General features: G+C 41.1%; 1 protein-coding gene across 9 annotated transcripts; it reads left to right on the top strand.

The window, feature by feature from the left end:
* The first annotated feature begins 1,457 nt into the window (after positions 1-1,457).
* LOC149232950 (serine/threonine-protein kinase AFC1-like) lies at positions 1,458-5,258 on the top strand. Of its 9 annotated transcripts, XM_089379590.1 has the most exons (12): positions 1,460-1,959; positions 2,168-2,384; positions 2,531-2,557; positions 2,647-2,800; positions 2,955-3,003; positions 3,137-3,251; positions 3,421-3,509; positions 3,702-3,852; positions 3,962-4,026; positions 4,120-4,217; positions 4,338-4,443; positions 4,566-5,258. In XM_089379590.1, the coding sequence occupies exons 1-12, from the start codon at positions 1,852-1,854 to the stop codon at positions 4,722-4,724; spliced, it is 1,338 nt and encodes a 445-aa protein (XP_089235716.1). In that variant the 5' UTR covers positions 1,460-1,851; the 3' UTR covers positions 4,725-5,258. The 9 variants fall into 9 exon arrangements, with proteins under 9 accessions (XP_089235717.1, XP_089235723.1, XP_089235722.1 ...); XM_089379593.1 differs by having other exon boundaries at positions 1,459-1,959; positions 4,120-4,443; positions 4,566-4,649; XM_089379592.1 differs by lacking the exon at positions 4,338-4,443 and having other exon boundaries at positions 1,459-1,959; positions 4,566-4,649.
* The last annotated feature ends 11,683 nt before the right edge of the window (positions 5,259-16,941 follow it).

A 16,941-nucleotide genomic window follows, 5' to 3' on the forward strand; every position in this document is an offset into this window, starting at 1 on the left:
TTTTATTACATGAAATTTTCATTGCGGTTGTTACAAATAAGTTCCACAAGCGTACTTGGGATAAGGAGCTAGGGAGAAAGAAAAAGTACTATATCGAAGAGTTTAATCTGACTCATAATCATCAACAAAAAGCACACATAGGGGCCAATATTTATTGGAGAGCCGAAATTCTTATTTCTCAGTTAAGGACTAATTCTCATAGGCTCCATTGTGAAACAAGGCGCTGGAAAAGACCAAAAGAAGTGTGGGAAGAAAGAGTATGTATTTTTTGCTCGTAGAAACAAAAAACATGTCATTTTAGAATGTGAGGCCTTCAAAGACAACACAGAAAGTTATGTAGGTATTTTGGCTGCTAGCCCTTGGGATAATTTATTCAGTGAGGGGTTTGTCAAGAAGTTGGTAGTGTTGATTGTGAGGCTTCACAACAAAAGGGCTAAATACAAGGAGCATTGATTGTGAGGCTTCACAGGAAAAGGGCTGAATACAAGGAGTAGATGGCAAAGCAATCTGTCCCATAGGCTATCTTTAGCCTCGTAGATGTGAAGGGTTTGTCAAGAAGTCGGTAGTGTTGATTGTGAGACTTCACAACAAAAGGGCTGAATACAAGGAGCATTGATTGTGAGGCTTCACAGGAAAAGGGCTGAATACAAGGAGCAGATGGCAAAGCAATCTGTCCCATAGGCTATCTTTAGCCTCGTAGATGTTAAAAATTTCTTTCTTCTTTCATTTTGACTAAGTCAAATTAGATAAAAATAAATAACAAAATAAAACAATCTTTTTTTTGCTGTGGTTCACGGACACCTTGGTCAACATGTCTGGGCTGATCGACCTCAAAGGGAATCTAGCCCCGCAGCCCACTAGCTAGGCCTAACCCCAAGGGCTTCAGGGAGAATGGACCTGTGACGTCCAGATGGCGGCACTGATTTTGACCAACTGAGCTAACCCTTGGGGCTTAAAATAAAAACAATCTTATAATAATAAAGTAATAGTAAAAGTAAAAATAAAAATGATCAATAGGATTAAGCCACGGTATTCATGTGGAATATAACCTATTTAAAGGAGAAGATCCATTTTAACTTGATGTGAGAGGTATCAAATCTCTTGAAATGCAAAAATATTTTAGGGTTAAAAAAGATTTGATCCCTCTCTTGAGGTGGTACATCTGAAATTAAAATAGATCTAAGCTCATCCAAAAACAAATAAAGAATCCAATAAAAAACATGTCTTATGATTTGATAAAATGTTACAAAATTTTATATATATATATATATATTTAAAAAATATCTAGTAATAATTAATAAAAATAATAATTATTATAATTATATCGGTCCCCCAAGTTTACATCTTAAAGAATTTTAATATAATATCCGCATTTACTTTTACTAGCCATTAATTCCTCCCTGTAAACGCAAGCAGTGGACCCAAAACTCCCTTAAGTTCTTTGGTAAAATTGAAAATCCCAAAGGCTCCGTCCGAAGGGGTGCTATGATCAGACCGGCTTTTGTGTACTCGGGACAGGCTTCGATGAGAAAGGGTGCCATGCCATGTGACCATGGATTTTGTGGACTCGGGACAGGCTTCGATGAGAAAGTTGTGTCGGTTTACAATCGAGAGCTATAAAGAAATTAGAGGACGGAAGTGATACTATAAATACTTCAAATCGCCAAAACCAAATCAGAACTCCGTTTGTACGAATACTTGCAGCTGTACCTTCTTCTGGGATCAACAAACCTCAGAAACCCTAGCATCTTCTTGGATCAAGAACGGTCGAAACTCTATCTTCTTCTTGGATCAGCGAACCCTCGAAACTCGATTGTGAGAAGGCGTTGGATCCCGTGCCACAAGACCGACATGGCTTGCGTTGCAGAATATCGTCGTCCTCTAACTCTGATCGATGAAAATCCCAGGAAGCGCAGAAAGCTAACGTCCTCGTGGGATGTCCTCCCTTGTCATATGCAGGTTGGTTAATTTTATAATCTGTTAAATTACAACCAATTTTCTTATAGATCTAACTTCAATTAGATTTTTAAATTAGGGTTTTCTTTTGCGCCTCTGAATCCTGTGAGATTTGCATTTCAATCCCCTGGTATTGGTGGTTTGGTAAAAATAGTCAGAGGATTTTCTACTGGTTATTTTGAATAGAAAATGAATCAACGGCTATGTGTAGGCTCAGCCAACATTAGTATCTAGTGGGCAAGATGTTGGGATCGGGAATGGAAATGGAGAAGGGGCAGAACCCTCCATCTCCTCAGACCATGGTCAGCTTTCATCTCCGACCATGAAATTCAAAGCAAGATCCTCCCGCAATGCCTCCCCTCGATGGCGTACTGATGACAAGGATGGCCATTACATATTTGAACTCGGAGAGAATTTGACCCCTCGATGTAATGACATGTTTCTAGTATTGTTGGTAATCTTATTTTCGAGGGGTTTTGCCCACTGTTGATGACAAAATATTTTTCTACAATAGCCCTTCCCCCCATTTATCCTGCTAATTTGGCTAATATCTCTTCTGCTATCCTTTTTACAGATAAAATTCTCAGTAAAATGGGCGAAGGTAAGAATCTAGGATATATAAGGTCTCTTAGTATTTTCTTAGATTTGTCCAATGAATTTATTTGATTGGAATATGGTCGACGTTTATAGGGACATTTGGCCAAGTTTTAGAATGCTGGGACCGAAAATCAAAGGACCTTGTAGCTATTAAAATCGTTCGAGGCCTACAAAAGTACCGGGAGGCAGCAATGATTGAAATTGATGTGCTGCGTGAAGTTGCCAAGCATGATAGAACTGGTACACGGTATGAAAGAATGACTATCTGTCGAGATATGTCATTTAGTTAATCACTGCACAGTTTTTAATAGATATAGCCATTCTGAGTGATTATTTGCTTTAGACTCCTTAAGGTACAGTATCTCACTGGTCGGTTGATGTGCGTGACTTGTTTGATACAGTTGTGTGCAAATGCGCGACTGGTTTGACTATAGGAATCACACGTGTATCGTGAGTTCTCAGCAGAACTTATTTTTTTTTCGTTAGTGAATGTTAGGCATTTTAAATGGCCTCTCAAAGATCTTCTTTTGGTTGTTTCTAGAGAAGTTTTTAGTTTGTTGATGAATGTAAATTATCTTAACAGGTTTTTGAAAAACTTGGGCCAAGCTTATATGACTTTCTTCAGAAAAATAACTATCGCCCATTTCCCATTGATCTTGTTAAGGAGGTTGGCAGGCAACTTTTGCAGTCTGTAGCATGTGTGTAACTTCACTTCTTTTTCCCTTATTAGAGAGCTTTATTGGCTAATCAGTAATATTATCATTTCAGAGTTGCACATATGATCTTTATTATTAATTAGGTCCTGAGAAAATGTCTATCCATTATAAGCGATATTCATTTGAGTTTAATAACAATCTGGATTGGCAGATATGCATGACTTGAAGCTCATTCACACAGATTTAAAGCCAGAAAATACACTTTTTGTTTCTTCAGACATTGTGAAGATACCATATAAGGTAGTTCAGTGGGAAGAGAAACAAATTTTTCTTGGTTAACAGTTTTGATTGTATTCTCAAAACATAATTATTTGATAATGGCTCCTTCTTTGGTTCAACACATTTATTCTTTACTCTCTGGTCTCTGTGTCTTTAATTGTATATTCTCATGCATTCCAAGCGACAAACTCTGATTAGTATCCGTTTTCAAAGGGTTTGGAGAAGTCATCACAAGAAATGTGCGACAGATTGCCAAAGTCAAGTGCAATAAAGTTGATTGATTTTGGAAGTACCACTTTCGAAGGAGAAGATCATACATCAGTGATCTCTACAAGGCATTATCGAGCTCCCGAAGTTATATTGGGTAAGCTTGGAAAGACGTCCCAGTAGGATCTACCACTTGAGTGACATTCCAATGTTCAAATGAGCTATTAAATAGAACCTATATCCAATTGCATTGTAATTCTTGACAGGACTTGGATGGAGCTACCCCTCTGATATTTGGAGTGTAGGTTGCATACTTGTGGAGCTTTGCTTGGTAATTTATCATACAATTACATTTTGTGAAGATGATATTTAACCCATTGTAAATTAGAAATATATTTATCAGAGTTGCATATTAAACATGCAGGGAAAGACACTATTTCAAACCCATGAGAATTTGGAACATCTTGCCATGATGGAAAGGGTTTTGGGTCCATTGCCACATCGTATGATAAAGAAATCAGAGTGAGTTCCTTGACGTTTTTTAGTGAAATGGTGGCTCAGTTTGCTTTTCAGTTGTTGTAAAGGTCCTAAATGTCCTATGCTTAATGTAAACCATAACATTCAACGCCATCCTGTAAACAGTCGCAAAAGTGCAAAATATTTTCGGCATGGAAAAAGGTTGCATTGGCCAGAAGGAGCATCTTCCAGAGATAGTATCCGAGCAGTTAGGAAGTTGTGCCCCCTAAGAGTATGCCTAACTATTTTATTTCATGTGTCTACACATCTTAGAATGGTCCCACGATATTTACATTGTCTTTGGATGGCTAACTGATCGCTAACTGTTTTCTATTTAAATATGCCTTTCTGCAGAATTTGATCATGGAGCATGTGGACCATTCAGCTGGTCTACTTATAGACTTGCTGCAAGGACTTCTCAAGTTTGAGCCTTCTGAACGTTTGAAAGCTTCAGAAGCTTTGAGTCATCCATTCTTCTTAGAGGGTTCCAAATTTCATAAATATGGTGCATAGAAATCATGAGAATTCTGATTCGCTGCATGGGACAATGTTGGATTGTTATCAACTTCGTTGGTCTCAGGTGCCAGGCATCATCGGTCCCCAGGCTTCTGAACCAGGAGAACTTCGAGACATCCATTCTTCTAAGATAATGCTGTGTGCCTAACGATAATCCATTACAGCATAAAGTTTGGGCTCTCCCTGCATGAGACAAATAAGAGTGGGATTGACTTTGTTGGTCTCTGCCACAAGGGTCCCCAATCGAGTTCAAAACAGATGGGATATGTACTGGGTTGGGACAATTTTTTGGGTGGCTATGTTCCGTTCTGGAGATGGGATCTGTGCGCAGGATTTTAAGGATTATGGCTCGGACACCTTGCATGCAAATGGAGCATCCTATGATACATTCAATCAGGAATCAAAAGCAAGGTAAATGGGATATACTCTGTTTGGGACAAATTTTGGGTGGCGGCTATGTTTCGTTCTGGAGATGAGATCTGTGCGCAGGATTTTAAGGATTATGGCTCGGACACCTGGCATGCAAATGGAGCATCCTAATGGTACATTCAGTTAGGAATCAAAAGCAAGGTAAATGGGATATTCCCTGTTTGGGACAAATTTTGGGTGATGGCTCTGTGCCCCCGGGCTCTAAGAAATTAATTAGCCAGATATCTTCCCATCACAATAAACTTATTTGGCTTATAGACATTGTAAAATAAGAACCGTTGGTGTCTACTTATTTTTTAATTCAAATGAAGCTTATTTTTTAATTCAAATCGCAAAGATTTAATTCACTTAAACAATTGCTACTTAAAATATTATTGAGCAGAGAGTTGCTCTTTAGCTGAGTATGGTATAGATATTATAATGTCATTAATGTTACCTTAAAAAAATTTAAAATAATAATTATGAATTAAAATAAAATTAAAGTATAGTTAACATTTTGACTTATTTAAATTAAGATGGGTGGGTGTCATTGAATGAGTGAATATCCTAATTCTACCTTGTGAATGATTAAAATTATTGTTGAAGTTTAAAGTTTTTTTTTTTAATTTTTTGATCGTTTCTTTTATGTTTTATTTTCACATATAGTAAGTATATAATGTTTGGTATCAAAGTTTTTTTTTCAGAATAAGGATTTTCAATTTAAAAAGAGTGGAGTGGGCTTCAAATTAATTTCAAAAACTTTCTAAGATGAGATCTCAAATGCCACAAAAAAATGGCTTTTGATGGGTCTTATGTAACACATTTAATAACCAAACTAATTACTTCACATTATTTATGGGTTTTATTATTGGCAAGCACATGACAAATAAAAAAATAGTGGCTTTTCAAAAATTGTTATTAAATCTTTGAATGATTTAATTTAATACATATTGTTGGAATCACTGGGGGTAGGGGGGTGGTGAATGAATATTTTTTTTCAATTGTTATTTTTTTATATTCATAACACAAGATGAACAACAAGAATAAATGTTGTTGTTGTTGTTGTTTTTTTAAGTAAAAGTAATCTATTTATATGTACAGAAGGTTACAAAGAGGACAAGGCCTCGAACAAGGTATCGAAGAGTGTCAACATAATCTGGATTGCCCCAACATCGGGGAAACCAGTTTAGTGAGAGCAGAAATTTCAAAAATGGTATCACTTCTCAAGTCCAGACCCCACAAAAAAACAGAAAGATGGTTCCATATAGGAAGCCATAACCCAAGCAACACAAGCAGAGAACAAAGAAACCAGATAATGAACACCTGGGCATCCACAGTCGGCCTCGTACTATCATCAGGCATCCCCTGCCTGTTCTCCATCTCTTGGTTTCCACTCCTTGGATTCCACCGATGTGAAATTGCGATGCGATCTAAATGCAATCGCATATCGCTGGAAGTAATTGACTTTCCCTTTGGTCTGCCCATACTGCAATCTATCGACGGGTCCGCGACCTCGCATCGCACAGGGGAGAGTGTGTTGGTTTTGCTTCTTGGAAATAGCCCGATGTGATATTGCAATGCAATCTGATCACAATTGCATATCGCTGGAAGTAAAGGCATTTCCTTTTGGTTTGCCCAAACTGCGATCCGCCGTCGGGTCGTCGCCATCGCGTCGCACATGAGAAAGTAAATAGGCTCCGCCCCTTGGAAACCGCTGATGTGATATTGCGATGCGATCTGATCGCAATTGCATAGCGCTATTAGCTAAGGGCTTGCCCTTAGGTCTCCCCATTCCGCGATCCGCTAATATAGCGATGCGATCAAATTGCAATCGCATATTGCTGGTTATCGATCTGCGATCTGCCATTATTGTTGCATTGAAGAGCGCCGAAGTCTGAGATATGTTGGAGCGAGCTGAGGCATGAACCGGAGCTGAGGATAGGATATGATGTCCGGAACGACTTAAAACAAAGCCAATGAACCATGCTCTTCTCAAATGTAGAGGTCCATTGATCAAAATCCAAATATTTGGCTTGTCCTGGGTAGGCTGGTGTCGCCCCATCTCGCCCCACCCCAAATGTTGGCAATTTTATGCGCATGTGCCCCATTGAGGAGTTGATTGGCCAGGTTGATGAGGATTAGGGAATGACCTTCAATCTCCAGAGGTTGGAAGCCATGACGCTGGGAAAGGAGTAATCCTTGCCAGAGACCCTCCAGTTCAGCCGAGTTGTTCGTGTCCCAGCCAAGGTTTCCGAAGTAGATTAGAAGAGGCGAACCCTTATGATCTCTAAATATGCCACCAAATCCTGCTTTGCCGGGATTGCCCTTTGAAGCTCCATCAAAGTTGAGTTTGAAAGTATGCTTTGGAGGGGGGGTCCATAAGTGTTTTCTGATGTTGTTGCCTTCTGAAGGTCTGTGATTGTGAGTACCTTGTGGGAGTTGTATGTTCCAATTTTCCCAGATGGCTTTCTCATTTGCAAGAGTGGGAAAATCTTCCGTGTGCCAAGTTTGAAGCGCCAAGGTCTCTTTAAGATTGAGACAGAAGTTGCCCCAAATGATTTCTATAGGAGTGCTTTGATCTTTGAATATGCGCTTGTTTTGTTCTTTCCATATTGTCCAGAGGAGAAGACCGGGAGTCAATCTCCATAATTGGTTGAGAAGTTCGCTTTATAAGGGTTCTGGTGCCAATGGCGAATGGAGTTGATTATATCTTCGAACACTTTGCATCTTTTTTGACAGCGGAAGCTAGTTTTCCCCCACAGTTGGTTGGCAAGAGTACAAGAGTCCAAAGAGGTGTTGGAGCGATTCCTCTTGAGAATTACAATTGGGACATATTGAGGGCCCGTGAAAGTTTCTTTTCCTGAGATTGTCCCAAGTGAGGATTTTCTGGTGCCCAACAAGCCAGAGGAAAAGGAGACTTTGGGCCACGTACCCAATGACTAGATTTTGCCCCAGATAGGATCTAGGGGCATTGGATCATTGCAAATAATTTTATAAGCCTCTTTGGGGGTGAAGGAACCTTTTGGGGTATATCCCCATCTTAAGATATCTCTACCTACGGATGATCTAATACGTCGATTCTGGAGCTCACTCTCCATGACCTCCTTAGTCTGGTTATCTGCATTCCTGATCAGCCTGTCGATCTGCTTCCATTGCTTGTAACCCTGTTCTGTTTTCGGAATCCATTGTTGTTGGACGGATTCCTTTTGTTGCTGCTCCCACTCTTGGCAAGGAGGCGGTCTATAGATGCCGTTGGGCTTTGGTAATTGGTTCTAGGCATCTGTTTAGAATCGAGCAGTGCTGCCATTCCTTATTTCCCAAAAGTTGTGTTGTTGGATAAGCAAGAAGTGTTGTCACCCACCCAATGACCAGATTCTGCCCCAGATAGGATCCAGGGGCATTGGATCATTGCAAATAATTTTATAAGCCTCTTTGGGGGTGAAGGAACCTTTTGGGGTATATCCCCATCTTAAGATATCTTTGCCTACGGATGATCTAATACGTCGATTCTGGAGCTCACTCTCCATGACCTCCTTAGTCTGGTTATCTGCATTCCTGATCAGCCTGTCGATCTGCTTCCATTGCTTGTACCCCTGTTCTGTTTTCGGAATCCATTGTTGCTGGACGGATTCCTTTTGTTGCTGCTCCCACTCTTGGCAAGGAGGCGGTCTATAGATGCCGTTGGGCTTTGGTAATTGGTTCTAGGCATCTATTTAGAATCGAGCAGTGCTGCCATTCCTTATTTCCCAAAAGTTGTGTTGTTGGATAAGCAAGAAGTGTTGTCTGACCACGTTCCATATTAATGATCCCTTTTTAGTTGGAGTGAATCTGATTAGCTCCTCCGTTGGTCTGTGATTGGCATATTTGGCTATCCAGATGGCTGCCCATGGCTTATTGGGAGCAGAGAGCCATTGCCACCATATTTTTGCACCCATGATAACATTGTTGTGATGAGGATCTCTCAGGCCTATACCCCCTTGTTCTTTGGGCTTGCATGTTGTCGTCCATTTTGCCAAGGCCCATTTGCGATTTGTGCTAGTTGCACCCCAGAGAAAATTGCGCTGTAGAGCTTTTATTTTTTTAAGGACCCATTTAGGCGCTGCCAAGATTGAGAAAAGGTAGAGAGGCATTGCCTGTAGCACAACTTTGATTAGCACTAATTTGCTAGCTATGTTTAGAGTTCTTTGAGTCCATAAAGTGAGACGAGATTCAAGTTTCTCAAGGAGCATATGCCAAGAGGCGTGCTTGATGGCAGAATCTATTAAGGGAGCTCCAAGGTATTTGGAAGGTAAGGAGGCTATGGAGAATCCCAAAATGCGGGTAATAGCATGCTGAGTAACAGGGGGGGTGTGAAAAAAGAAGATCTGCGATTTGGCCATGTTTATGCTCATCCCTGAAGCATCAGAGAAATCATTCAGAAGGGATTTAAAAAGGGAGGCTTCCTGAACCGAAGGGTATCCAAACAACATGTTGTCATCCACGAACTGTTGATGAGTGATGGTTGGAGAATTGTGTATGGATAGACCTTTGAGATGCTGGGAGAGGAGGGCATGTTTGATATGGCGACCCAGACCTTCCGCCATTAGAACGAAAAGGAATGGGGAAAGTGGATCTCTTTGTCTGATGCCTCTAGAGGGGCTGAAAGGTCTAGAGGGTATGCCATTAATGAGGATAGAGAAAAAAGTTGTGGAAATTAAACTCAGAATCCATCGAACCCACATTGGGGAAAAACCAAAGGCTGTTAGCATTTTTTGAATATAGGTCCAACTCAACTTATCAAAGGCTTTAGAGAGGTCAATCTTGAGAATCATACCTGCCTGTTTGGAGTGCTTGAGGGAGTGTATGATTTCATGCGTGAGGATGATGCCGTCCAATATTTGTCTGCCTTCTACGTATCCAGCTTGTTCAAGCGATATGAGCAAGTGCGATTGAACGAAATTTGTCTGGAGTGCTGATGTTCTCTTCTTTTGGGATGAGAGCAATGAAAGTTGAATTTAGGGAGGGCAGAAGCCAATGAAGAGTACGCGATTCCTCCACCACTTGCCACACCTCTTCTTTTATAAGGTCCCAGAAGGTGTGGAAGAATGTAGTAGTGAAGCCATCCGGGCCAGGAGCTTTTCCCTCCTTGAGCTGGTTCATAGCCAGATCCACCTCCTGAGGCATGAGTGGTCACAGAAGGAGTTGGTTGTGTTCTTTTGTGATGATTTTCTGCACATTTTGAGTGATCCTTTCTATAGCAGGCCGTCTATCAATTTGGGGTTCTTGATGGACTTCCTGGAAGTGACTGATGAACTCCTGTTCGATCTCTGCATGGTTTTCCACTCTGTCTCCTCCTTGCTTTTGTATGAAAGAGATGGTATTGTGCATTCTTCTCTGTATTGTTGTTCTGTGGAAGAATTTAGTGTTCCTTTCTCCTTCTTTCAGCCATCTAATCCTTGATTTCTGCTTCCAGAGGATTTCTTCCTGCTTTCTTCTCTCCTCCAATTGATTGTGAATGTGCTTTTCCTGTTCCAAAGTCCCTTCATTGTATCCCTCTGTGATTATCTGTTGTTGGAGTTCTCTCATTTTTTTGTTAAGTTCTTTTTGAGCCTGGAAGATGTTTCCAAAAGTCTCTTGATTCCATCATTTGATTTGGCTTTTCAAGAATTTGAGTTTCTGTTGAAACTGAAACATTTTTGAGCCTTCTAGCATAGGGAAGTTGTTCCAAGTGGATTTGATGAAGTCTTTGAAAGCGGGATGTGTGAGCCAAAAAGCTTTGAAACAGAATGGACACCTGATTGAGTTTCTTGGTCTTTGCCATTGGAGAGAGATAGGCCAATGATCAGAGCCTGAAAAAGGAAGAATTGAAGTCGAGATGTCGCCTCCAAGATGCACTGCATTATCAGAGATGAGGTATCTGTCTAGTTTGGATGCGATTTGTTGCCTTCCAGCCCTGCGATTGCTCCAAGTGTGCATTCCATTGCAGAATTGCATATCAATAAGCAGATTGTTTTGGATAAATTCTTTGAAGTGGCCATTTTCCAATTCGAGCTTAGCGCGACCTCCCTGCTTTTCCTCCAACTTGGTGATCATATTGAAGTCGCCTCCGATGATCCACAGTGGATGGACTCTATTGAAGTTAAGCGCTTGTATTGTGTCTAGAAGAGCAATTTTGTTACCTGCCTCTTGTGGGAAGTAAACATTGGTGAGATGGCCATGAATGTTGGTGCCAATTATATGAAAAGTAGCCTGTATAATGTGATGGGAAGCATGAAAGTCTGAAAGCGTTATGGCTTGCGTGTTCCAAGCAATAGCCAGTCCCCCGGAGGCACCCGAAGCATCCACTGCAACCGAATGACAACCCGGCCATGCTCTTGAGAGGATGTTTCCAAGAGTGTTACTATTACATTTCGTTTCCTGCACAAAGAAAATCTGAGGTTGCTCATGTTTTATCATGTTTTTTATCATCCTGAATTTCCTGGGGCTATTGGGCCCTCTTATATTCCATGAGGTGAGCTTCATGGTTCACTGTTAGTGGTGGACTTGTAATACTTATTTAGCTTAGCATATCTGCCTGAGTCTACCAAGATTTTCCCTATTGCAATAGTTCTTTGAAGATCCGTCTTTCTTCCGCGTTTTTTGGAGTCTTTAGGAAGGAAGCTGCCATCCCATTGACTGCCTAGCTGTATGCCCAGTTGTTGTTGCTGGTAAGCCCTGGAGATGATGACTTCCAGTGTACTGAGCTGATGTTCTTGAATCTTGTCGTAGTCTTTCTTTCTACATGCTTGCTCAAGCTCGAAAATGTCAAGTCCTCCCAAATCAATACTTTCCGGTTCTTCTTCCATGTGTTGCGTCTGACTGCTTTCTGCTGAGGTGATTGCTAGGGGCAGAGATTGACCGGGGAGACCGTCAACATCCATTTCATTATGTTTCCGATCAGGGTCCTTTCGGGCTGCCTCAGGGATTCCAAAGCTGTCTTTTAGGGGGACGGGAGTGGGAGAGGAGCCAGAAAGAGGGGGGGGAGAGGACGAGATGATCAGCGGTGGGATTGGCATCGAGATCTGAGGTGGGTCTTCTGAGGTTTTAGCAAGAACCTCAAAGCTGTTGCTTGTGGAGGGAATGGAGGCAGCGTCCTGCTGGGGCTTTTTCCCGGTGGAAGGTTTTTTATGCGATCTCTTGCGGTTGGCGACCTTGGTGAAGCCATCATGGGCCGACTTGTCTGAGAGGTCAGAGGCTTGGGGTTTGGCATTTAGAGGACAATCCCGGAAAAGATGCCCATGGGCATGACACTTACGACAGCGAAAGGGAACATGTTCAAAATCCAAGGGCTGGATCCATTCAAAGTCATCATGGAAGAGACTTACCGAGTCTGGGAGGGCTTTGTCCAGGCGCATGAAGACACAAATACGAGCATAGGAGGTGTATCTGCGCAACTTCGTTTCTTCAGCAATTTTTATAAATTCCCCCAACCCCTTGCCTATGTCTCTGAGCGATTCTTCGTCCCAATATTCTGATGGGAGCGAGTACATCCTGATCCATACTGGTGCCCAGCTGAAATCCTCCTTGTCAGGGTTAAATCTCTCTACCCAGTCCCTTAAGTACAAACCAGCTGAGTTGAAGTAGGGACCTTCATCCATGACCCTATTCCGATCTTCGATGCAAATGAATATTGCAGTGAAAAACCCTTTAGGTCCTAGCTGCAGGGTGACATGTCCCTTGGGTTTCCATTTGGCAGAGATCCATCCTTGCAAAGCTTTTTCAGTCGGCCAGAATCCAATAAATTTTCCAATGAGCGCATGGTCTTTCATGTACTGGATGTGTCCATTGATTCTTTGGCTGGGAAGTTCTATCTTGGGTCTTTCAGCCGCTATGGGTTTGCATGTCGCTGATGTAACCTTGGGCGGTTCCTGTTGCCCTTTCTTTTCTTCTTGTACTTCACTGCGCCTGTCTGACTGATCAGTGGAAGCATTTGTCGTTTCTTGCATTGGGGAGTCTCTATTATCTGAGTCTTCATGTTCTGGACCCGTCGGCTTTGTCGAGTTCTTCGTTGGAGGAGCTTTTGCAGTTGAAGGGGAAGGCTTTGAGCCCCCCCCCCCCCGAGGGAAAACCATTGCAGACCGAACTATCCCTGTAGTTTGTTGTCACAATGAGGAGGGCTGACGGAGGGCGGCGACAGAGAGGGTTCAGACTGCGCCGTTGTAGGGGCGTTCAGAAACCGTAGGTTGCAGAGCGCCTAACTTGGTCTCACATTCATCAATCTGAAATGTATTATGTCATGAATAAATGCTTTTATTAATATAATCTTTGCAATAAAATAGATACAATATATATATATATATATATATATATATATATATATATATATATGGTTCCAATCTGTTGCGAAGCACCAACTTGGATTTTTGTGAGGCTCCAACTTCCAGAGTACCAACTCTGTTTTGTTAAGGCACCAACCTTAGCTTTAGGAGCACCAACTCCTAGGACACCAATCCTTCCAGTGCTGAGGCACCAACCTCAAGGCCTCCAACTCTCTGCTGTCAAGGCATGTTTGATAGTAATGTTCTTCTCCCAAAACTCTTCGTCTCTGAATTTTGTCTATTTACAGCTTCATTGTAGTCTCCATGCTACAACATCAATGGCAACTAGTCTTCATATGAAGAAGTCTTTACAACTCTTCATACTGTTCACACAGAGTCTGCAAAAGTTATCTCATGATGATATCAAATAGCCATCATGATCTCTTATAATGTCTCCACACAACTTTAGTGAGTCTACTATTAGTTGCACTAAGCTCTGCACAAGAACCAACTCTTTGTTTCAAGTCTCTGTTCTATCAGTCATAGTGAATGCTTCAGGCGTGACTGCTTCTCACTGTTCTCTTACTTCCCAGAAACAAAATCACATATGCTTCAATGCTGGTGCTGGCTACTGTTCCCTTCAAGCGATATCAAATGAAACTTTATTTATCTTTTCACAAAATTGTTCTTCAAAATGCATTATGTACCTGATTAATTCTTCACAGGTCTTTCACAGGGTAACACGATCAACAGAGTTGCTCATCCGTCGGCTTCCTCTTGTCCTACTGGACCTTCGGCCCTTTTCTGTCCTGTTGGACCTACGACTTGCTCCTTTCTTCTAGTTCGCCAACAACAACTGTATAAAGACAATTCTCTGTTTTCTTATCTTGATACGCTTGACCTTTGGCTTCCCTTTCACTCGCTTGAGCTTTGGCTTCCTCAATGATCGCTTGACCTTCTAGCTTCCCTCCTCCGATTGCTTTAGCTTCCTCTGCACTCGCTCGACCATCTATGCTCGCTTAACACTTCGGTGTCCCGATCCATGGCTTCCTCTGTCTATTCGAGTGTTCCAATACTCACAGGACACGTTCAGGAGGAAGAGAGGCTGAAATACAAAGAAATGTTGTTTATTAAAAAATATCAGAGGTCTTTTTTCCTTTAATAATATTCATACATTAGACTTCATTATTTACGGAGGATTTCATTGGAGAGACTATACCAACAGGGGGTCCCACATGCCACGTCATAATCGTAATCGCAATCGACTGTTTGACATCCCTTAAAGACTAGCGATACAACGAATGCGATATTACATTTAGTCATGTTAAATAGTGCATTTGGGTCTGTAATATATATCGCAATCGGTAGTCTGATGGTGTCAATTCTTTTGAACATTGCGATTCAACGGATGCGATATTTCAATAGGTCGTATTATAATGTTGCAGCGGGTCCACATACATATCGCAATCGGTGGTTTGGGGGTGACAACCCTTTATAACTTGCGCTATGAGAGTTCTGATAGGTGGATGCGATATAACAATAGGGCAATTTATAGTGGTGCAGCGGGTCCACATATATATCGCATCTATATATTATATACTCTTATGCTCTTTGCTATAACTTGTTCGGGTCCGTGTATTATCGCAATCGATACTTTCAATGTGACAAGGCTTTACAAGAGTCTTGCGATATGGTGGATGCGATAATATATTAAATCATATTGCAATGGTGTAGTCGGGTCCACATACATATCGCTATTGCAGTTTTAACGTGACAAGGCTTTAAACACTGCGATACATAACTCCCGATATGGCGGACGCGATATACCATTAGGGCGTGATATAATAGGACCATCGGGTCCGCAACTGTATATCATAGTCGGGGGTTTCAATGTGGTACTTAATAGAACCCGCTGATGTGATTTCTCCGATATGTATATATATATTGCTCCGCTCTTTTTTTCTCTTGGCTTGTCGCTTCTATGGCTTCCGATACACTGCTCCAATATCTCTTCTTTGATATCTCATGATATGGTTCCTCTGTTAACTACTCTTCCGTTGGCTTCTCCTCCTGATGCATGTTCCTCTTTGTTCCTTATCTTTTGATGAATTCTTCCTCTTTGCGGTACTTCTTGGGCATATAATACATGTGATACTCCCGATATGGCTTCTCTTGCTCCAATAGGTCTTCCTTTGGCTTTGCAATGTCTTTCAATGAACTTCTCTGATATCTTCACACCTTGATGGCTTCTGATATCTTTTTCGATATGCCTCTCTTGCTCTGAAATTCTGCAATACTCCTCTGATGTGTTAACTCCTCTGATACTTTGCAATACTCTTAAGCATAAACGATTGCTTTGATATGCCTCCTTTGTTAACTCCTCCGTTAACAGACTCTTACTCATGGCTTGGCTTTCCTGAAGGCTTTGCTCATGTTTCTTCATGGATCTACTCTGCTTCTCCTTGGCTTCATATCATCATTTAGTATCATAGAATATTGCCATATTGACATCAATGACAATCTAGGTCAACAATTGTAACATATTTCGTCCTTCAATGCATTGTTAAGGATACATGTTATCCAAGCTCGACTTTCACTGTTAATTTATGGAGATGGGTTCTATTATTAACAAGCACATGACAAATAAAAAAATAGTGGGTTTTGAAATATTGTCATTAAATCTTTGAATGATTTAATTTAATACATATTGTAACATACAGTCCCTCAATGCCTTGTTAAGGATACATGTTATCCAAGCTCGACTTTCATGGTTAATTTATGGAGATAGGATTGTCAAATTCCCACTTTTTTTATACCACCGTCATTTTTTTTTCTTGTTAGGAGTTTTCTAACAATATAAATTTCATCCAAATTCGAACTTTGGAAATAAAGTTACACTTATTTGAAAATTCTCCTTTAGGTGCCTTGTTAGCATCTATATTATTGTCGCGGGGAAAACACATGGCAATCAGGTTTCCCTCATGTTCTCCCCCTCCAACAACATCATGCCACATCAACCCACCATGTCAGCGAGCCATGTTGACCTACCACATCAAAACATTATCGGGTTCTATTAGTATCGAGAGGAAAACTAATAGTCAGTGTCTCGACCTCCAATACCTGATCGTCTAATATCCAATAACTTGATAGTCAGTGTCTCGACCTCCAATACCCGATCATAATCAAACCAACAAACGATACTTTGACATCGATAGTTTGACAACTTGAAGTTCCAGTGCCCAACTAATGCATCGTCAAGTGACACATACCTGTCTTTCCAACTAATGTTTCTATCGATCGAGTCATCAAGCCACCGGGGAAAATAAAAATTCCACTCATAACACTCACTTGAACTTATAACATATGTTAAACTAATAAGAATAATCTTCGTTAGTCGATAGATGTTTGAGTACCCATTAGTATAAGGGCTTGTGTCGTTGGAGGTTGTTTAATGTGTTACCCTGACATCTCGACGTTTCGTCCTCCAAACTTAAGCTCTTGGCTAATATCTTTGTCAACCCCCCCACTCT

This window comes from Pinus tabuliformis, chromosome J (assembly GCF_031772625.1).
Source record: "Pinus tabuliformis cultivar Carrire ecotype Pingquan chromosome J, CPIR1, whole genome shotgun sequence".
NCBI classification, from domain to species: domain Eukaryota; kingdom Viridiplantae; phylum Streptophyta; class Pinopsida; order Pinales; family Pinaceae; genus Pinus; species Pinus tabuliformis.